Source organism: Falco punctatus, assembly GCF_963210335.1.
Source record: "Falco punctatus genome assembly, chromosome: 7".
Lineage (NCBI taxonomy): Eukaryota > Metazoa > Chordata > Aves > Falconiformes > Falconidae > Falco > Falco punctatus.
In genome coordinates, this window is record NC_137587.1 from 13610214 (window position 1) to 13633483 (window position 23270).

At 38.3% G+C, this 23270-nt stretch overlaps 1 protein-coding gene across 5 annotated transcripts in view; it reads left to right on the forward strand.

The window, feature by feature from the left end:
* Nucleotides 1-73: 73 nt before the first annotated feature.
* The window catches only part of STRN3 (striatin 3), a 66736-nt gene continuing 43539 nt past the window's right edge, over nt 74-23270 (forward strand). For all 5 annotated transcript variants that reach the window (XM_080397025.1, XM_080397028.1, XM_080397027.1 and 2 more), the window contains exons 1-2: nt 74-570; nt 21343-21446. In XM_080397025.1, coding sequence (XP_080253151.1) covers nt 244-570; nt 21343-21446 — 431 coding nt within the window. In that variant the 5' untranslated portion in view covers nt 74-243. The remainder of the gene's footprint in view (nt 571-21342; nt 21447-23270) is intronic.

Genomic DNA, 23270 nt, shown 5'->3' on the forward strand with positions numbered 1-23270 from the left:
CCGCGTGGTTCCCCCCTCCTCTCCCCTCCCCGCCCGGCCGCGGGTGGGCGGGCCGACGGCTGTAATGGCGGCTGGCGGCGGCTCGGCGCTGCTCTGACACCCGGATACTGCTCGGCGCAGCACCCCCCTCCCCGCGCCCGGCCCGCCCCCCTCCTCCCCGCCCCAGCCAGCTCCGCTCGCCCCCTCCCTGGCCCCTGCTCCAGGCCCTCGCCGCGGGACGAGGAGGAGGGCTCCCCGCAGACAATGGACGAGCACCCTGGAGCCGGAGGAGGCGGTGGGATGGCGGCCGCCCCGAGACCGCAGCAGCCGCCGCCGCCGCAGGCGGGTGGGAACATGAACCTGCAGGCGGGTGGGGGCTGCGTGGGGGCCGGGGCCGGCGGAGGAGGAGGAGGGCAACAGCAGCCGCCCCAGGGCCCCGCGGCCCCGGCTGGTCAGGAGGCGGTGGGCCCCGCCGAGCTGTCCCGGCCCCAGCACTACACGATTCCGGGGATCCTGCACTACATCCAGCACGAGTGGGCCCGCTTCGAGATGGAGAGGGCGCACTGGGAGGTGGAACGGGCCGAGCTCCAGGTACGGGGGCCGAGGGCGGGCTCCGTGCGGAGCGTGGCGCGGGCTGGGACAGGCTCCGGTGGGCTCGGGCCCGGGCCGCGCTCGGGGTGCGGGAGCAGAGCTGCCCGGGCGAGCGGAGCCCGTTGGGCCCCTGGGGCCCAGCCGGTCGCTGTGGCTTGGGGCCGGTACCCCAGCGAGGTCCGGCGGGCGAAGCGGCGTCGCCGGTCGGCGGGGCCGGCAGAGGCGCAGCCGGCAGAGGCGCAGCCCCTCGCGGCCTTAGCTGGGCTCCTTTCCCTGGGGCAGCCATTTTGGTTTTTAGCATGGCGCCCGCCTGGGCTCCTGGCTCCGGAGGCAGCCCCTGCTCCGCAGGCCGCTCGCCCCTACGCGCCTTGCGGGGCCCGTAGGACGGCTGGGGAAGGGCGGGCGGGCGCCGCCGCGGCGCGGGGCTGCTGGCCCTCCTCCCCGCACGCCCGCGGCGGGGCGAGCTGCGCCTTGACAGCTGGGATCACCCCAGCACAATGACTCCGGGGCCTCCGGGCCGGCGGCCTCCGCAGCCCTGGGCGCGGGTTATGGGGAGCGAGGGCCTGCGGGGCCGGCGCCTCCTCGAAGCTCGGCGAGCGGTCGCTCTGGGGGCAGAAGAGGGAGCAGCGAAGGGGCAGGAGTGCCAGCCTCCCGAGCAGGGAGAGGACGGGAAAGGGTGTCTGGGCACATCTCAAGTAAAGGACTTGACCGGGCACGTTGGTCTGAGACAGGTCGTGTGTATGCTCTCTTTCCTTCTGTCTCAGTTCTCTGGAGATTTCCTAATGGAGGAACAACCGCTGAAGAATAGCGAGGAGTTGATGGGTCTGCGGCATGGTCGTTTTAGTATTTATAAAACTGTGAACTTGATCTCGGGAACCAAAACCGAACAACTCCTTGGTAGAAAGCGAGTGTTGGCATTCCAATATAGATCTCTTGCCAATGATGTTGCTTTCTATTAAAGGGCACTTCTACTAATTCTTATTGTACATAAAAATAAAACCCTGCATAGACTATTACAGGTTAATGTACAGGTTAAAAAATCTACTGAATGTGAGATGACCATGTAGAAGTCGTCATTCCTTCGTTGGACAGACAGGTAGACAATAACAGTTAAACAAACTTTGTTGCTTCCAAAGAATTTTTGGTGATTTTTATATTGAGTGAATATTTACTGTCTTGAAGCGGCATTCCATCAAATTGCACTGTAATTAGTTTTTAATAGCATGCTGCATCAGCAGCCAACATTTGCAAAGTATTTACTTTCAGATTTCAGAACCAAGAACTATACCTGAGCCTGGGCAATTCTTTCAGGACTTCTCAACTCTATAATAAGCACGTAATCAGCACTATTTTTGTTACAACTGTAATTATGAAGGAATTTTAGAAAACACCAAGGGAAGCAAGTGAAGAGGTTTCACTACTTCCTTCACTTACTGCTGGTTTTACTATTTTAAGCCCTGTGGAACGGCTGTTTTTAAAATCGGTTTGTTGGACATTGGTGGGTGGTTTTAGCAGATAACAACGGACTATTTCGCTGGGTTTCTCTAGTGTCTTAGTTATATAGCTCTCTGTAAATAAGTTGCTTGGCGCCCTTCACTAGCAAGCAAAAACCATCTTGAAATATTTCTTTTATGTATGGGCTTCTTACTTTAAAACAAAGTACTGCATTCTGTACTCTAACGTAAAGCTCAGTTTGGAGACTTTGAAAGCTCTGTCTGACTGAAAAAGCGCTGCTGTGAACTCATGTGGCCTCTAGACACTGTGATGTGTTCCTGCCAAGTCTGCTGCTTTTGTTTGTCATTGCTGTTTGCCATCCATGGCCATACTGTTTCCGTTGCTTATTTCTGAAGGTACGATACAGATCTGACCCTGGCTATATATGTGTTGATTCACTTTACCTCATGTGTGCATCAGGTCATGAGACAGAGATGGGATAGTCACTACACAGTACGTATGCATGAGGGTGGGGATTTTTATGACTTTGGAAGCCCAGGATAGAATGGAGGGAGGGCATTACCTTTGGATTTTAAATGTCAACCTCTATAGTAGTGAAGACTGATACAGGAGTGTGCTGAAAATATTTTTGGAAGAGATATGTTTACCAGGGCTGCATTTTTCTGTTGTTCTACAACTTGAGTTGTAAATTCCCTGTACATTTTGAGACTAAAAAAGCCTTAGTAGTTTGGACCACAGACAACAGTTTTGTCCGTTGAACCTGCTGAGAGTGTTATTCATCTGTGATACTATGTACAAGTGTGAGCTTTTTGATGATTGAGGCCTCCTGGGTTGAAAGAAGAAAAAAATTCCACAGCATGACAACAGCTGATTAATATGGAAGTATGAGAGTTGTATGATTTAGATGCAAGTCTTCTCATGCAGGTAATTTATTCCTTCTTTCAACATGACAGTAAACTCTCTAAACATTGTTTCTTGGTGCTGGCAATTACATGTTCTTTCTAAGTTAACTTGATAACTTTGCAAACGATGCTTTATAACAAGTATGTGGAAAACCAAATGCCTTAGCAATATATATGATTTTGACACTGAATTTGACACTTATTCTTCGGAAGAATAAGATACTTCCTCGTCTGTAGTATGAAATTAATGGGACTCCTGAGTGATATCCCTCCCTCCCCCCCCTTTTTTTTTTCCTGTATAGTTCAAGTGACTGGAAGAATTGTCCACCCCTGGTAAGAGTGTTCTTTGCTTATAGGGGTGCAGGGAGGGATGCTACATTAACAGTTTATTCTTCCTCGGATCTTGTCATCAACTTCTTGTTCTATTGTTCTACCTGTTTATGGGACACATTTTTATAATGTTACACATTATAAAATCACACATGTTACAGTGCATGTTCATTTTCTTGGGGTTTGTACCACAACCATAATGACTGACAAAGCATCTCAACCCTGTGGCTCTTAGGAAGTCCTGTACTAGAGGACTTAAGTTCTCGTTCCTATTGGGCTGTAAGTCTTAAATGTTAATAATGTTACGTTATCTTTTCCAGCTGTTCAGGTGCATGGCTGTTCTGTTTGTGTGCATAAGTGATGCAGCATAACTATTTGCCAAACCTGTGTGCACAAATCAGTATCAAGTACAGAAATGTAAAGTATCAGGAGTGCAGTACTTGAACCATAGTACACTTTTTCCCCTTTCACTTGTAATGCTGTCTAGCACAGTAGCTTTCTTAGCATTTACTCACTGCTGTGTTGAAAGGAAATGATCTGGCCTTGCGTACTGCGTCGATTGCTTGAAGTAATAGACTGGGTCTGTTCCCTAGTCTGTTAACTAAAAGAATCATTTTCACTGTAACAGTGTTTTGTGATTGTAACTGTAACTTTGATCTGTCGGTGTAATGACCTTGATGTTGGTAGCTGTTACACTGAGATAAGTTCAGTCGGTGTTTTTGAAGATGTTTGTGTGCTTTAGAGGAGTTATAGCAAGCCCATATTGTTGGATATTACGTATTTGTTAGAAATAATTGTTTCCTTTAGGAGGTAAGTGGCTCTGCAGTCTCCTAACAGAAAAAAATGTATAGGAAAACACTGTGGAGGTGCACTACAGAAACTCTTAGAGAAGGAAGATAAAGTTGACAAGAGTGTCATAGGAAGACTTGCAACTTTTGAGGGGAAATCAAGAATTCCACTTTCTTATGGGGCTTGCAGGCTGATAATGCTTGGCTAGTACAAAGGTCTCAGTTGTGCAGTTTTCTCGCGTTTCCTGAACTAGGTGAAAATGAGGTTGACTACTCTGTCTTATGCTTGAAAGTCACACAAGAATGTGTTGAGAGATAATTAACGGAAGATGCTATTTCCAGATGTTTTAATGAATAGGAAGAATAATTAAGAAATGTAAGTACTGAGAAAAAAGTATATACAATTCCAGTATAAACAGTATGCATCCTTTTAACTCAGATGTGCATAAAGATTAATATGGCAGTTAATTTTCTATCATATAAAGACAGCTTTAGTGACGTACAACTGAAATTCCTAGTTTAATTTTACAAATGCTCTTTTCTCAACTATTCACTGACATTGTGGGAGCGTTTTGTATTTTTTACATAAGTGTTTTAAAAAAAAAAACCCAACAAAACAACCTACTGATTTCCAATGGTACTTGTATGCTTCTCTTTCCTCCACCCTTTCTCCTGGGGTGTGGAGAACAGCTATTAAAGGAATTTTATGAACTTTGGGAACCTCACCAATATTGCAGTTATATCCCAATGGGTGGTTCTTTTAAAAAAATAATGAACAAACAAAACCAAACAACAAAAGGTGCATCTTCATGGGAATAGTTCAGATTCGAGGTGATTATCTAAATTAGGTACTTTACATGTAATTGTAAGTACGTAAATGGCTTCATGTCATGAAGTAGATGAGAAGATGTTCAGATTGTAGATAGTGTGCAGTGTTCCACCTTTCTCAGAGCTTCTGTGTTTACAAAGTGTAGCAAGAATCAATTGCTGAAGTATTTGATTGTATGTAGCTTGTTTTAATTTGTTGCAGATTTGAAGGGTGGATAATGCTGGGAATGTTCCCTTAAAATTGGAGGAACAATTAATACTGATAGTATAGATTTTGCCTTGCTTTTGGTAAGCAAATCATTTTGATGATTTGAAGTGGAAGAGGTTAGTTTTGGTTAATGGTCATTAGTTAAGGAAAGAACCGGTGCGTCTCAGTCAGCAGCTAGGGAGCATGAAGTAAAATATATAAAAAAACCCACCACCCTGACTTTTCAGGAATTAGTGAAATTTTGTGCAGGGGTCTATCGTAGATACTAAAATGCTCTTGGGTCAAAAAGTGTTTGGATGAGTTTGTGGAAGAAAAGTCCCTGGGGGTGTCTAAATTCAAACACTACTTCTGGCTCAGGATACTTTTGCTTTACAAGTTTTTGGAGATCTGGAATGTTTTCTGAGGTTTATTCTGGTTTTGTGCTGCTCCCATGGAGCTACCTGTTTGCCCATAGTTCAGGTGGCATACTGGGGTTGGTCGTCTATTGGTCTGACCAGACGTAGCCAGTCTTAGTCTTATGACCAATGAGGTAGCCTTGAAATGCTTTGGTTTGATTGTTTGAAAATACACATAGTGCTGGTTTGGTACTGTTTTGCTTAAATAACAACCCTGATTGATGTCAGGGGCATTAACTCTGATAGAACATGCAGAGGTTACAGTCAGGAAATGCAGATGCTGCAACTGTGAAATGCACAGTGTATTTTAACCACGTGCATTGTTTATTGATTGTATTCTAGATCATTGAAGTTAGAAAATATGTATAATTGATAAATGGCTATTTCATTGGGTCTTACAGATGTATTTCAGTATTCATTATGAAATTAAGCATCACTAACTACAAAAGTAGACCTTAAAAAAACCCCACAAAAATGACAGAGGATACTTAACCGCCACTGACCAAAACCAAAATGAAGCAGGTTGTAAAAAGTTGATCAACTTTCTTATTTGCAATACTTGTAAATGCCATGAGGTGTGTGGGTAATACACGCACCTGAAATGGCTAACTTCAGTTCGTGCAAGCTGTTAAGGTGCTTGCTGTAGCAGGGGTGCAGAAGTAACTGTCTGTACAAGTGAATAATGTTTATTTACATTATAAAGTATTTGCATATTTAATACCTTTGTTTTATAATGAAACTTTTTTCCAGTACAAAATGGCAAATGTCTAAGAGTAAAACCCAGAAACTTCTGTTCATTAATAATTTTTCTAAGCTAATGGTGAAAACGGCTACATATTTTGTAGAGTTAAGTGCCTTTTGAAATTTAAAGCACTGAATTGAGAGTTCTGTGTATTTTGGGTAGAGGGCAATTAGACATAATCAAGGGTTTCCCTACTGTGGCTTTCTGTAAGCTGTTCAGTCAACTGCATTAGAGGCAGATAGCCTCTGGTAGAACTTCAGGTGCCTGTTTACTGAAGGCTGAAAGTGGTGTTCTGTGTGTGTATGGGTGAATCCTGCCTTCCTCATAGGTTTCTTGGCAGCAGTTCCAAACTGAAAATGTGCAGAGCTATTGTTGTTTTGGTTTGTTTTCGGGGTTTTTTTTGTGGATTATTCATCCACAGAGAAGACCTGACTGTAAATTAAAAGGCAAGTGTTATGTATCAGACCTTACCCTAAAAGACAGGCAGTTCTCCTTACATGAGCTAAGGAGATTTCTCAATGTAGTTAAAGGTAAATAGGAATAAGATTTTCTGCTGCAAGAAGAGGGTAGATACTTTGTTAATATTTAACTTCTTTCGCTATAAATTTGAGATACTGTTTGTGGCTCTAAAGGATTAGAGTGTTCATCATAAAAAGTCCCAGTGTGTTCGCTTTTCTGTTTAAGCCTTGTTCTTCCAGTTTTCTTTTTTAAACGGTTGATTCAGATCTTTAACATTTCTGTATAATTTTCTTGCAGTACACACCTCAGAGAGGCAAAAGACAGTGAAAGAATGCAGGACACAGAGGCACATAAAGATCCATGTAGAAATCAAATAGGAAATAGCTGAATAGCTATGAGGTATAGGAAGATGTTGATCAGCATAGTAGTTAAGTAATCAGTCCTGGAATATTGTTCCTAAATAACTCCCTGCTGTCAACACTTGGCGCAAAAGTGTTTTTACTGTGTAATAACTGCCTTTTCATAAATAATTATTTGGAGTAAAGTCACTCTTACTTAAACGCAATGCACAGAACTGTTATTTGTTAACAGCTACTCTAGTGAGGTTTTCTTTTAGGCACAGCCTAAAAGTATGTTATGTAACACTTCTTGGTGAAAATTACCTTTTTTTTTTTTAAACACTGTGACATGTATTTTATGTCTTAGTTTCATTGCTATCACATGTATGTGTATTTAATGACTCTTTAAGAAAACTCGCTTTGAGGGATTTTTTTTTTGGTGGGTGCAGTATCTGGTGGTATAATAATTTATTTCCTACTGGAAACTGGTTTTGAGATAGTGGTGAGTGTTCTTCATCTTTTTGTCATTTAAGAACTTTGGTGAAAGTGATAATGATTTCCTTTTTTCCTAATTGATGAAGAGCTGGCTAGGGAAGTTGGATCCTCCACTGATTTAGTGAATCTTCAGGACAAAGAATGACCTGCAAGAGCTTTGTTTGCATATCTGATTGTTATTTTCTGTCACTCACACTGTTCTTGAAATATTCGGAGCAATGGCTCAGCAGGATACTAAGTTTAATGATATCTTCTGCCTTCATTTGTGCAACTCCAACAGGTATTAAGAGCTAATTATGAAGTTGTCTGTTCTTCAGGATCAGTCCTGAACCGACAGCATGAATTCAAGTAGTGTGTAGTTTTTTCTGCCTCTAGGATTTTTATAAAAATGGCTAATTAGAGGTAACCTGCTATTAGCCATTAGGAGTAAAAGTAAATTTTTCTGGGTTCACAGTAAATTCCAAACAATGTAACTGAAAGATGGAGTGCATTCTTAGCCTTTTTGAAGGTACTCTATGTGTTTATATATATATTTGTATTGAAAAATCCTGCATGTTGGCCACAGCCTTCTGAAAAACTGTCCTTCTGTGGATGCTGATTGAAATTATCCTGAAATAGGGAACGAACTTAAGAAATTTCAGATGCCTGAAGTTCTGATTATCTTTTTTTTTTTTTTTTCCTCCCCCTTAAATACGTTGTTTGGTGTAGTTTCTTCTGTTTGCTCACCTTGGATTCTCTTTACCCAAAATATGGTCACTCAAACCACTGCTACCAAATTTGAGGTTGGTTCTGTAATACTCCTTCTAGAAAAAAATATCTAAAAAACCCTCACAACCCATTGCTCTATATTAGTGACCACTGTAAGAAGCTGGAGAATGCTTGATTCTAGTATTTAACTTGAAACTGTGGTTTGTTTCTGTGTAAAATAATTGTCATCTCAAAATACATTTTTCAAGGTGAATACTATGATCTGCTTGATACAAAGCTTACCAGCAGACAGCTTCAGTACATTTGCTTGTATTTTAGATATCACAGTATGTCAAAGTAGGGAATAAGTATAAAGTTTAACTCTTTAAAACACTTGGTGATTGAAGAGTTATGAAACTAAAATTGTTTGAGGATAAGGTGCTTTAACTTCTGGACCCCAGGGTGCAGAAGCAGAATCCTAGGATACGCCTTGAGACACTGGGAAAGAAAAAGATCCTGTTCTGACAAACAGAACTCTCACAAGTATTCAAGGAGAACATGTAAACATCTTTACAAGTTTTATGAGGCATATTCTGTTTTATAGCTTTAGCAAGATTTGTGCAGTTGAATTGGTAGAAGGCAGGACTACTGGCTGTGTTAATTCTGATAGTGGTATAAGTTAAGAGAGTGCTGGCACTGTTCTGTGCCAGGAGGCTAGATTAACATTTAAGGAGGTGCAAAATACCCATTCCTTACCAATTTTCTGTGATGCTTCCCTTAAAACACTTAATTACACACTTGTATTTTAACTGTCTTACTCTTTTGTTTTTTCTTTTATTTCCGTCAACTTGATTGTATTTGATTTTGTTACTGTCAACATTGTCATTACCTTAATGATGCGAAGCTCTTTTAGCGCTGTAATACTGTATTTTTTTAAGTGTATATAGATGTCGTCTTATATTCTCGTTGTAACACTAGTAGTTTCTACTTTCGTTCTGTCTGTTCCTTGGGGATGTGTGTTACTGACCTGCAGCTGATGAACATTGACATGAGTGTTCATCACTAGAACAGTCTAGGTCAATTCAGGTCACTGTGTTAGCAGTGTGCTGCAGGTTATACTTTCCCCTTCTGTATTCCTAAATAATAAATAATGTTGCTGGTTCTGGAAAGGAAATGTATGTTCTTGAGGATATTTGCCATGCTGCGATTTTTCCTTCCCTTTCCACTATAGTGATTGTAAGGACCTGCCACACTACAAAGTGTTCAGCTTCACTCTGGCATGTGTGCTCTTGTACTAAAACCACTAGTAATAATAAAGAGCCTAGTTCTATTCAGTATTGTGTCTAACAAAACTCTGTGGCACTTGATTATTAGCTGTATATAACAACAATATAACTTCATCTTAATGGAGTAATGCACCACTATAGTGATGCTGATGGTGTATGATTAGTCTTACTGGTTGTAGTGGTGACTTTCTTGGAAAGAAAACTTTTTTGCTAGCTTAGATGTGTTCCAAAAAATGCCCAACAGTTTAAAAGACTGTATATGAATATTTTTAGTTGGAAATGGGGCCAAGGTGTGAAACTTATTCTTGGTTTTAAAAGATGCTACTTGCAAGGTTCATGCATTGAGGAGAAATGTAGAAAATATAGATGGCAGTGGCAGAAAGCGAAACTGCATCAGTGGGTGACTGTGTGCTGAAATAAATACGCTGAGTTGCTTTCTTCCAGGGCTGCTGTGAGTTTCCTGCTAAAAGAAATTTGTAAAACCCCTAATGATGTCTGGCTTTCTAAGTGAGAGTTATAAATTGGGAAGTGATTTTTGTCTTGTGATCTGTGCAGTACTGGCAAGGTCAACATTGCAATATAATGTCCCATTCTTCAGTAGTAATTTTGAAAAGAATGCTGAAAATTCGACATAAAAAAAATTTGAGGGCTGGAAATAACAGCCTCTCTTGAAGAGAGATCCATTGAATTCAGTCCTGTTGGCTAATCAAAAAGAAGTTTGAGAGGCAGCCTTATTAGGTGCCTCCCTGGGTTTTAGACATATTCAGGCGCTTTCTGATTTAAAGTAGAAAATTGTTTACAGGGGTATGACACAGCAGACAGAAACTTCACCTTAAAAAAGGAAAATTATCCTAAGGAAGGGGTATAAATCATGTGACAGATACATGTGTTAAGTTGGGTAGCTGCTGGGTTTTTTTTTTGGTAGAACAGCCAAAGAAATAATCAGGCAACAAGTGTAAAATACTGAAATAATTTCTGTACAATTAAAAGTTACAAATCCTTTCTACATGAAGGCACAGAAGAAATATGAATGGATTCAAAATAAGCCATCTATTACTCTGTAGTCTAATTTTCTGCTATTAAGTTTATAAGTTCTTTGTATGCTTTTTCGTAAGGCATCATAATTAAATGAAAAACTGGACCCTTGGATTTCTTTTTCTCTTTTGTTGGTTTGGTTTTTCAGGGTATTTTTATTTTATTTAAATCTTAAGTCATATTTGAATCAGTCCAAAGGTAACTGAATTAAATATCTATTCTGTCTAAATTTCAAACTACTTTAATTGATCTTCTTGACTTTTAAATCAATTTTACTTGCATCATTGTTAGTTTGAAAACATAATTTCCTAGGTTCTCCCACTCCAGTTATCCTGTTAGAGAACCTAGAGGACTATTGTTTTCCTCTTGGAAGATAGATGGCTTATAAATGTGTTATAAAAGCTGAATCTCCAGCACCTTGACTTTGGAGTCATGCATTAATCTCTTCAAGTGTATGATTGAAAATAAAAAGTGTTATGTATTGCCTGCTTTGGATAGAAAAAGCATATTCTCCAAATCAAATTCCAGTAAAATGTATGTGTGTTTATAAGTACATACAGCCACACAAATGCATAGTTTGCTTATTTTCAGTATCACTTCTTTGGCTTTGTGTGTTCTAATCCAATTATGGAGAAGACTGCAGTGGTAAGCAGGAATTTGATTATGAGAGTACTGTAGATTAATCTTGCATATTCACAGGATTGAGTGGCTGTCTTAAATGGAAAGGAAGCCAGTGCTATCTGTAGTGTCATAGGTGAAATGTACTCAACATAGCTAGTTTCTGCTAGGAAAGGCAATGACTTTTTTCATTTATTAGCTAAAATAGAGACCTTATCAGATTACCAATAGTCTGTATCAAAGTACAGTAGTTTAGTAGTTGGTGGGCTGTTTAATATGCCTGTCAGGCTATAAACTGTTCTTGAAGAATTAAAATCAGAAGAAAACATACAGGAACCCTTGCAGTGTAAATTCTAAGACTCCTGATTGCAAAATAATCCTGATCTTTCTTTAAGGTCTCTTACTATTGCTTTGGTTGCACTGCATTTCAGTCTGTGTTTTGCAATCCGTTTGTGCTGTAAATTAGAACCATTACACAGTATTGTGTGTGAATTGCAGACCTGTCTATAGCAGCTTATACCTGTTTTTCAGTAGCACACAGAGAAGATACAAACATGTTCAGCAGTTTGTACTTTGTTGAATCTTTGATTATTGTGGTATGGGTAAATATATATGAGAGTTTGGGGTCTGGGCAGAAAAGTGCTTCAGAGACTTCAAAGTAGAGTGCAGATTTTTTAGGAATTATTTTAGCATTACTTTAGAACATTATTTCATGAATAAACTGACATTTATGATGACGCTAAATGTCTTCAAAGTACTTGCTGTACTGTGGTGTCGTAGCTGCGATGGTCAAGAGTATTTCTCAAGTGGTTAAAACAATCTAATCTGTGGTTACGGTGTATTTTGCTGTTGCTTATCAAAGCTGGTGATTGGACTCTGACTTGTCCACAAGCTTGTCTGTGTCTGCTTTCATTAGTTTGCCCAAAGAGAAGACACTGCTTACAAGCTTTGCTTCCCTTAAGCATTTCGTACTGGAATAATACACAAAATGTTCCAAAATAGAAAGTTTACATAGGAAATACTATATACAGTCTTGTTAATTGGGGGAGGGAACACTTCCAGTTGATAGCTGGTATTTTTGGCAAGAGTTCAGATTTTGACGCTGGTGTTGCAATTGTGTTGTGGATTTTTTCCAGCACAGACCTTTAGAAAATACCGTGACTGACTTTTATTTTAAAAATGCAAAACTTCAATGATATCTTACCAAATGGTAGTCTAATAAAAATGTATTTTAATCTGTGAAAAAATCCCTAATTTTTGGCTGCTGTATGTGGCAAAGAAAGAAGGTAGCACTGATCCTGGAAAAATACAGGACATTTATTTTGTCCTCTGTTTATTCCCAATATTTTGCAATAGGTACCTGACTTTATAAAAACTATTGAGACAGTGAAAGTACTAGGCGCATGAAAGACACGATGCTCTCAAGCTCCGATGTGTTAAATGACGAAGAAATTTGGCAGGGTTTGGTTTTGGGTTTTTTGTTTGTTTTATTTTTTGGGGGGGTGTGGGTGGGTGTGGTGTATACTCTTGCTTCATTTGGTAATGCGTGTGAGAGGCTTTTGGCAGCAGTCTGTTTTGGACACTTAACACGATCTAACTTTGTGCTATTGTGAATATCGTGGCAGAGACCTGCTAGATAGTTTCATAAAGAAACACTGGAGGTGAATGTAGGATGTGTTTTGTGTTACATTTTGGCGTTGACCAAACTATGTATTGGCAGATTAAACTGCCTAACTCTAGTTCTCACAGTTTTCTGTAGTCCCATTGAAAGTGACTGTGTGTTGATATGTAAAACTATTTAACATTCTCCATTATTTTTTTTCTGTAAAAGTCACGTGAACACTAATATTCTTATTTATTGGAAAATAAAGTCCCATAGCAAGTCAATGAAGAGAACAGATGTAGGATTCCTAGTTTCATTTTTACATGACTTGATGTTCAGGAAGTACATACTTTCTTGAAGGATACTTATGTTTTCAAACAGTTCTGATTGTAAAGAGATCTTAGTTTAATTTACATTTATTTGCAGAGCTTTCTTACATTATTATTAGAAGCAAAACTGCCTTGGAGTCTTGGGAGCTTGTGTCCAAACATGTTTCATAGATTATTCAACCTGCTAAAGGAATGCAGTTGAGGTACACTATCCAGACTCCTCACAGAACAGTGTTTGTAAGTAGTAAGAAATAACTTTTGCTGCTTATGTTTTACTTGGCTACTTAATTGTCTTGAGTTATGGCATTCAGTTTGATGTTTGAATGGAAAGATTGTAATGTCTCAGTAGAATTATATTGATATTGGTGAAGATAGAATAACTTGGAGGTAAAAATGAGTGAGTGTTTTTTGAGGTCAAAATGAGCATTTGTGTCTGGTTAGGTAATCTAGTACCTGCAAGCATTCCTGTTAACTGTTAGTTGATTCAAGAAATTATTACAGCTCTTGAACAGCTTTCAGCTAAAATTTGCTGGATCTTGGGTCTGCTTAGATGCTGACGTTCTTGATGATTTGCAAAGGAAAACTAAAACTTGCTAGTGGAGGAGTCTTTAATGATGCTAAAATAAAATGCCTACAGAAATTGTGAGGTGTGTTGGGAGGAGAGCTGGCATACAGGGACAGGGGCTAATATTCTAACACTGTGGCATGGAGCACTGTAGTGTAGTTCTCTTGCAGTATCTTGATGATAATTACCAGATGAACTTCACTTTTCCTGAAGTTAATTTTTTCTGTGTCTAATTCAGTGTTACAGAATAGAATCTTCTCCCAGGAAGATGACAGTTCTTTTAAAAATTCCTAGGCAGCAACTTACTTTTCTTAAGGATTGCCTCTGGGACTAAAATGGAAAAGAAAAACTTATTTATAAATTAAACTGTGCTCAGTATTTTGTAAGTTTTTAACTGGAACAAAATTTTGGAAGTCTGTTGTTGCATGAAGAACACTTGAGAACAAGAGCAGTCAATATGGTAAACTTCCAAGGCACTTATATTTGTTATCCCAAAAAAATAGTCTTTGACAGGAATGTTTGTTGTAAGAGAGTTTGAATCCATAGGTTTTAGTGGCCTCTAACTTTTTTGGGGCCTGATAGTCTCGAGTGACTACACACACACCCCCCCGCTGCTAGTTTCTGTGTGCTGGATAGGCATCTATTGACAGTTGATTTACTTAGTTCCCAGACCATGAAATTTAGACTGTGTTAGTCTCTAAAAACACATCCACAAGTTAATCTGAGTTTTGTGACTCCAGTATTCCTAAATACTGTGTTGGTTAGGAGAGTGGCTATTAAAATCCTAGCACAAGAAAAAATGATTCCATGGAAAATTTCTAGTAAGGAATAGTGACAGAATGAAGGCAGTCTTATACTGAGTTTAAGTTGTGGCTTAGAAGTTTGACCTTAGCGCAGAATAGGGCAAATTTGAAGGCTGGATTTTCTGTAAATTGTTCAAGGAAGCTGATGAAACTTGACAGTATTTGGCCCTGTGGTGAAAAGAAGCAAACTGTTGAATCTGAATGACTGGGGGTGATACGGTGGTAGTGGTAAAGAGGAAGGACAGCTTCAGGGAAGGAGGGAGTTCTGGAAGCACGGTCTTCGCCATACGCATTGCAGGGCCGAAGGGGACTTGGGGATGAGTAAGTTCTCTTGTATCTGTCAGTTGTGTCACTAACCTGCCAAATTTCTCTTTAGAGCTAGCTGAGTTTTCTGTCTACCACTCTTGTGGGACAGTTGCTCAAGTATGTCAGTTTTCTAGTGCTTAAGTATTGCTTTTGAAAAGCAATCAGAAAGTGATCAGATGAGTCTTTAGAAAAAGTACTGGTTGAGGAGTAAGAAATGATTATCGGTGCAAATGGAAAAGATCCATAAAAAAGGGAACCTTCAGGAGACATCTTAATACCATTGCTACTTTGCATGCAGTAGTTACTGACCTGGTATTTAACTGAGTGTTCATAAGGTTGTGCAGAAAATTATCTTCATTTGCAAATGTTGTTCAAATATACACTTGTATTAACTAGCTGTTGAAATTTTTTTTTTCTGCACCTTAAACCCGGGCTTATGGTATGAAATAAAGGTTTTCTGTTAACATGTGAGAGGTAATGTTTCTCATTTGAAGTCTTTCAATTATTGTTCATTTTACAGGATATTTAAAAGTGGTATATCTTTGAAACATGTATGATCTTGATAAGACCAGTGACATCTCACTGCACAGCTTACTGGAGAGAATTGTGCCTGAGACTTTAATTTGCAAAATAAAGATTGATTTTTATTTTTTTATATAAATTTATTTAAAATAGTCAAGGTATCTTCTTTCAGTCCTCAGTTGACAGTATAAGATTAATTGTAATAAATGTATAGACATAATCAAGTCCGTAAGGATACACTAAAACTCTTTGAAGTGCTTAACGCTTACATGTGTGAAGTTTAGGTGTTCTGAATGAGATGGTTTTAAACTGTGTTGAAAATGGAAAGTGAAGGCTTCTCTTCTGTTCAGCTTTCCTTTTGTGAATGGGAACTAGACCATCAGTAGCTACACAGGTGTGTCCATTGTTTATGTTATGACTCTTACTGTTATGAGTCAAATCTTTCACCTCCATAGTATTTTTTAGTTTTTGAAAACAGTGTTCTCCTTCATCTTTGGCACAATAAACTTTTAAAAATAAAGATGAAGTTAGTTTTTATGTGTGACAATAATTTTGTGATTAAAACAAAATATTTACAAAAATATTTTACTATTGTTTTGAGCTTTGTGGCATGCCCTAGTAGGATAAGCATACACTTGTGTGTGCACTGGGTATGTATATTCAAGCTGCTTCAGTGTGTTGCAGTTCTTTCAAAAATACTGAAGGCCTTTCCTTCCTTCCTTCCAGAAGTCTGAATAGACTTTAGAAAAAGAAAACACAGGCATTGCATTGCAGCTGGCATTGCTTTACATATGGTTGAATTTTTTAAAAATAACACTTCTAGAGTCTGAGAGTTAACAATGTTTACAACTGGAAAGAAAGTATACTCACTGATTGCATTCCTTCCTGTATTGGTAAATCCATTAGAATTTGATTGTTTGAATGGAACACTAACACTTCCCTGTACAAACAGTGTAAGGCAAGTCCTTTAATCTGTCTTACCTCCTTTACCATTCAGGTTTCATGCCTTTTTTTCTTTTGATATGTTTTGCCAGGTTTGAGATGTTTGAATATTTCAAACACTGCATATCAGGATTTATTAATTAAATAAGACTATGAAATCCTGTATGTAGTTGTTATTTTACCTGCCCAAAATGCTGTAGTAACTTATGTCCTTTGTCCTCAGTGGTTAAATGACTAAGAGGAATATGTTTGATCAATGTGAAGATTGTCTTTAAATCGGGCTTTTCTGTGCAGTTGAGGCAATAAAATGCGGTTTTAATATGAATGCTGCTATTATAGGTAGTGCTGTAGGAAGTGCAGAGCATTAATTTCTAAGTTTGAGGACCTTTCAAGCTTCTTTAAAAAGAAGGAAAAGGAATTGCTCATTTTCTTCCCAGAAAACATTTTTTATTACATTTTGATTTATCAGCTTCTCTGTGAAATGCAGTACTTCTAATAATTTAAAGTTACATGGAAGTTCTTCAGTGAACTACTTTAAATCATCCATTACACTTTGATCAAACAGTGTAATCAGTGATTTACTTATTTCCTACCGTTCAAGGAAAACTTCATTTTCTTGTTTGAGGTCTTGCAGTTCATTGTGTGAAAGACTATTGCCTGGTTTCCTCATGGTCACACTTTCTACTTAAAAGATAAAAATCTTTCCAGATACGAAATGTAGTGCATGTATGTCTGAAATGCAGCTGCCCTTAAAGCAATATTAAGTTTACAAAGTCTAGAATCTTAGGTGTTAGATTTTTTTTGTCCCCTGCTATATGTGCATTCTGTAGTTGTTTAACCTCAGACAGTTCTTTTTTGTGGGTTCTGTACTATTCAATTAGCTGCTCAGTAATTCTTTTTATCCTTGTATTCCATCTTGCCTGGTTTCAGGCATATTTCATGCATCCTTGCACAAATACAGAGTGTCTGTCACTTATCTGCTGCTCGGAGCTCCCTGAATTCACTTTCATAATAAAACCGTGCAAGTTCATGTGGTGGTACTCTTATTTACAGCTGAGGGCGAAGGTGCAGAGGGAGCCCAGAGTTGTCAAGTGTCACTGAATTTTGTAGAAAGATAGTGGATCTTGGAGATCTGTGAAACTACCGTAAATATCAAAATGGGACAGACTGGTAGAAGAGAAGGAATCTGCCCTGCAAAAGAGGCTCCTGGTTGAGCTTGTTTGAAGAATCTGAAGAAAAAAGAAAAAAAAATCCAACAGAATCTGTACACAGCTAAATTCAGCTGGATTTTCTTTAAAGCCATGGGGGGCTATGTTTTTCCTTGCAGATCCAGTGTTTTATACATGTTCTGTAAAATAACATTTTCTCCCCCTTAAGAAATGGTCTTGCTAATACACTTTTAAAGATACATTTTGATTGAATTTGTAATTCAAAAGAGTTAGGACTTGTCCTGTATTTTATTTTCTTAGCCTCTCTACTCTTGTTTTTGCAACTTTTATGCCCTGGACATGCCGGTTATGATATCATGGTAAGTTTAGGCTGATCTAAGACCATGTTGTCACTGAAAGGAGCTGTTACTTCAGTATCCTGTTTGCATCCCTTGTGCCAGCCAAAGTACTCCCATGGCTATACAGAGTAGGATCAGGAAACTGATGTAATTCAGAACTGAGTAAAAAATAAATAGAATGATTTCCTCAGTAGACTTAATGTGTGGTGGCAGAAGCAGCTAAGTCAGCACAGTAAAAGGAACAGAAATAGGAGGAGGATTGCTCCTGTTAGTATTAGCCTGGGGACTTGCAGATTGGTTTAAGACAATGGGAAGAATATGTCGTAACTGGGAGTGAGGGAGGGAAGGTGAGTACCAAATTGTTCTGTGCCATTTCGTTTCCTAATTTTAGTGCCAGTCAATCTTTAATCATCAGTGTAGTTAGAAATCATATTGAATGTAGCTCTCCTGAGAATTGTTTCTAAGGAAGGGAATATCTAAGGATTGAGAAAGTTGTATTATATAGAGTGCATTTCTTAAGTGTTTGTCTATGGAATGTAAGAGTACAGCAGCCTTGAGGGAGACTGATCTGTTTACTTTTTGTTTTTATTGAACCTGAGATTTACTGCTCTTCAGAAAAGTCAGTGTTGGGAAATTCTCTGTTAATTCTTAGGGCTCGTTGTCATGCAACATGTCAAGTGATAGTTTTGACACCTCTTATTTCTCAGTTCAATACATTAATCAACTTGCTTCCTTCAGTAATTTATACAGCAAATCTGCAGTGATCTTATTATTGGTTTTGTATTGAGGGACTTGATGACTAAGTGTTCTTAAGGACTAAACTGATTTTTTTCGTATTTCTAAGATAAAGCTCTTAACTTCTGCATAGATAACTTCTATTACAGTTTAACCATGTGATGGTTACAAATGAAGTTTTAAAAAAATAATTCCTAAAATCAGTCAAATATGTATATAAGCAATTACAGAAAGTGATGCTAAAAGTCTGCTAATACTGACAAAAATGTCAAAAACCCGACTATGAAGTGCATTCATATGTGGCAATCTTTCTGTTCAACCTTTTGAAGATTATTATACGTACAATTGTATATAAAAGATTTTTTGAGGGCTTTTTTCATGGGGTGGATTTTTGGGTTGTGTTTATTTTTGTAACATTATTTCTGTAGTATATTGCTTTGTAGGATCACTCAGCTCATTAACCTGTATAATTGAAAAATACGAGATCTAGGTAATATCTAGTAAATATGGAGACTTAATTCTATTTCGTCAAGTGCTTCAGAAGTATTTCCAGAAGAAGGAAGTAGTTTGGCTGTGAGCGTTTAGGAGCAGATGGCTCCCTCTGTGTATGATTGCAGCTATATTATTTTCCTCTCCATTATCAGCAAACTGAAGATTAAATAAGGCCCAACAGCTGCAGCTGGCAACTGAGATTTGTCAAATACTTACGAAAAGGTGCTGACCAATGAAAGAAGACTAATAAAGGGAAGGAGACCATCGTTTACAGAAGACTTGAGTTTTGGAAAGAGTTGAGAACTGCATTCAAGTCCATGAGCATAAAAGCTTTCATAACCTTTCTTAGATGATAGTTATCAAAGTATGCAGGGTGGGTTTTTTTGTAAAAAAGATCTGTGTGCACACAGTAATTTCCAAATGTTTGAACTATGGTATTGCATGCATGTAAAGTGATTATTTAAAAAAAAAAAAAAAAAAAAAAACACAACCCACTTTTATATCTATTTTATGTGTACTTCCGTATTTATGTATAAGGACACTATTTTTTTGTTGTCTTATCCTCAGCTAGTGAAAATTGGGGTAACAAGCTGGGCTTGTGAAATTGTCTGGTCATTTGCTGCCTTAGGTACTAGAGGAGGGCAAATTATGTATACTTGTAGTTTTCTACAGAAGGCTGTTAACTTTCTTTTGAATTAGAGGCAGTGGTACGGTATTTTTTAGATAAGAAACATAATTGCAGTTGAGTGTATTTGTTGGGTTTGTTCAACTCTCTCCATCCCCTTCCATTGGGAGCCCACTGTTTAAAATAGCTGATTCTGGATCTTGGTCTCCACACTTTATTTTGAAGTACCTGTGCAATCATTACTAAGTCTGGTGTTGGTTTTCCCCCCCACCCCCTTCTCCATTGCCATGCACTGTTTGGTGAATTACTCTTTCTCACCAAGTGGCAGTGGTTAGTTGAGAATGCTTTGATGACAGACTTTTAACTGAAATGTAACTGTCTTGTTCTCACTAGGATTTTAAATTTTAATTGATCAAATCATTAGTTGGCTAATGCAAGGTGAAAGAACGCATTATAATTTGGTTTATTAAGCAGAAGGCCAGGGGGGCTAAAATCAGGGCTGATGTGTGAAGTTCTGTATGTTAATCACTTACTCTTGAGAAAGGAGCAATGCAAGAATGCTATCCTGGTTAGACTGTTTCAGACTCTTAACCACTGAAAGTAATGAAAGTGTACAACCATTGCTTTTAACAGAATCTTCAAGGGGATGGATTAGGTGCTGATTAAAGCTCTGCTGTTTCTTAGTCCATCTTCAGCTCTGTAGAACAAAGTGGTCTTAGCTTTACTACCCATATTCTATTTTTCTAATCCCTCTTTCAAGAAAAATATGTATTAAATCTTGTCTTGAATTAGCTATCCAATGACTTCAGTCAATTTAAAGTCATAATGAGGGCAAATGAGTCTGTGGTTTCTTGTGATGATGGCCAATCCAGTAATCCCATTAACTATTTAAATTCTGTATTCACATGTGCAAATTCGCTTGTCTTCCATAGGATTTTGGCTTGCAAATGACAAAATATAAGTCCTTTCACTTTGTAGTGAAGAGACTAATTCTTTCTCAACAAACTTTACTACCTTTATTTTTCAACTACTGTAGTTTTCCACTAGACCTTTTGCATTAGTTAAGATAACAATAAATACAGTAGAACATACAAGCTATCTACTAAGCAGGCAAGTGGGAAGCTTCATTACTTATTTGTAAGTTAGGTGGGTAATATGATTGATGCTTTAAAAAAAAAAAAAGCATTCTTTTTCTCCATATAGAACTTCACACAAAAATCAATTCTCCTGTGATATTCTGACCTTCAGCTGTCTTCAGTAGTAAGTAAAATGTGAATCCATAAAATAGTTGTTTCCTCTATAATGGATTTATAAATCCTGTATTTGAATTCATGTAATCTGTTCAATATACTGGCATTAAAACCTAAAATGCTTAAAAGTATGCTGTGTACCTATTTTAATAAGGCTTTGGGTTTGGAAGAAAATATATAGTAGAATTCATGCAAACAATGCCATAAGGATGAAAATGTGTGCATATATTAAAATGTTTAACATGACTGCTGTTCATGCCTTCTTTTAGAGTTACTATACTAATACCTTTATTTCAAGGCAAAGTTGCCAACATTTATGAACAGAAAATAATACTTCGTCTCTAGGGCAGAAATATTGTTGTTAATGACTGACTGAAATTATTAATGTGAAACGGTTTGGTTTTGGTGTTTGTGTGGTTTGGTTTTTTTTTTTTTTTTTTTTCCTTCCTTCCAAGCCAGACTTCATTGCTTTGATTTGGGAACAGAATGGAATAAAATCCATTATTTTTTTTTTTATGTGTTTTCAGGCTCGGATAGCGTTTTTACAAGGGGAAAGAAAGGGTCAAGAAAATTTGAAGAAAGATTTAGTAAGAAGAATAAAAATGTTAGAATATGCATTAAAACAAGAAAGGTAGGTATAAAAACTGTTCAGTTTTTATCTGACCTGGAAGACTTTACAGACTAGAAGGAATTCGATCACATTGTGAACTATCTTTGCTAGATGATTCTATGTTACTTTATGTAAACTGTCTTTATGGTTGGTCATTTTTACACTATGTTTTCTGATTAAATGTTAGTGTCTGCTATAATAAAAAGTATAATTTTCAAATTGTTTGGGCTAGTGTCCTAAACACACAAAGTTCAAATTGCAGTTTCTCTTTTATGAGTTAGAGAATAGTATATTAAGGAAGAATAAACATTCTAAAACTGTTTCTGCCTTATTACTATGCCTTTATCTGCTCTTCAGTGGTATTAAACTTGAAAGGAATAGAAATACTTTTCTCTTGATTCCCTACAACTACTTTGTGTGTGTTGCACGATGGAAACTATATTTTGTGACATAACAGAATCCTTTAAAAGTTAGTATTAGATTTTGAAGTATTGGGTTTTTATTCTAGTCTCAGTGGGTATGTTTTCTGTAGCATTAATTAATGCTTTAAAAATTAAAATTGCATTCAGTCCATGCAGGCTAATGGCCTTCAAACCTGTGTGTTCTTCTGTCGCCTGGTTATTTTGTTTGATCAAAATTAGTACTTGATTTTGCAAAACCACTAGGGAAATAATCTTGTCATTTGCCTATATTTTCAGTAGTGGGCTCAATTCTTATATTTAATTTTCTCTTGCTCTTAAAATGTAGCTGAATTCAACAGTGTAAACATCTTGAGGATCAGACAACAAAAGAGATAGCTTTAGTTGTTCATTTTGATTTGAGGGGGACATTCCTGCCAGAGCAATCTTAAAAATTTGTAGCAGAGTATTGTGAGGCTTCACCTGGACATTAAGTTAGTTGTCCAAGTGTATGTCTAAATGTATGTTAAATTTTCAGTTAGTAGTATGGGTAAGTGACTAGTACAGAAATAACTTTGATTAGTTAGTTTCATATTAAAAATAATGTTTTGGCAAGGATGCGTACATACCTTTGTGTGAACCATCCAGTATAGAGGTGCTTCAGAAAAGGGCATATGTTCATGTGGAAAGCAATATCAGCACATGTGTTTTCTGGTAAAGTAATAGGCAGAAAGGATCTATTTCTTCATTCAGCCCTGTCCTCAAAATGGAAAGTAACTCAAGGTTTCCAACCAGTGTAAGGCTGAAAGTTAGGTGGTTACATCATATAGGTAATGTCCAAGTCACGCTGGATTCAAGGCAGATGAAAAGTATGCAAAGTGTTTGGGTGTGGGTGCTCTTATAAAGAACACTGCGTGTATCAAAGGAATAATATGCTATTATAGCAGACCCAAGTGTCTTGGGTATAAGTAACTTTGTGAAGTTGGAGACCAGTTTGGTTCTTTTGGCAGTAATAAACTCTGTGCTGCACTGAGAGGCTTTCTGCAAATGCATACCATAAGGCTGTGAGGATTGCCTACTTATTGAAATACATCAGAGGCAGTTAATTACAGCTGGAGTGTGAAGGCATCATATAACAGAATGCAGAAGATGAGTGGTGTTGGTGAAAGCTCACTCCTGCTTTCTCCTGAAATGCAGCTGCCTTCATAGTTTGCCTTCCCATGAAATTCCAAAATTCATCTGATGGGCAAGAAACTTGTAAACATATGTACAAAAGAAGCAGAACCGCAGAAACATGCAGTTTGCTTTAGTTCTTGCAGCTAGTGGTACAAGCCAACACTGCATACTTTTCAAGAGGAAAATCCTTGCTTAAGTCCCAGCCAGAATTCTCATGAAGATTGCTAAAAACAGGAACTGAAACTCTGGGGTTGATTGGTGAATGTGTGGG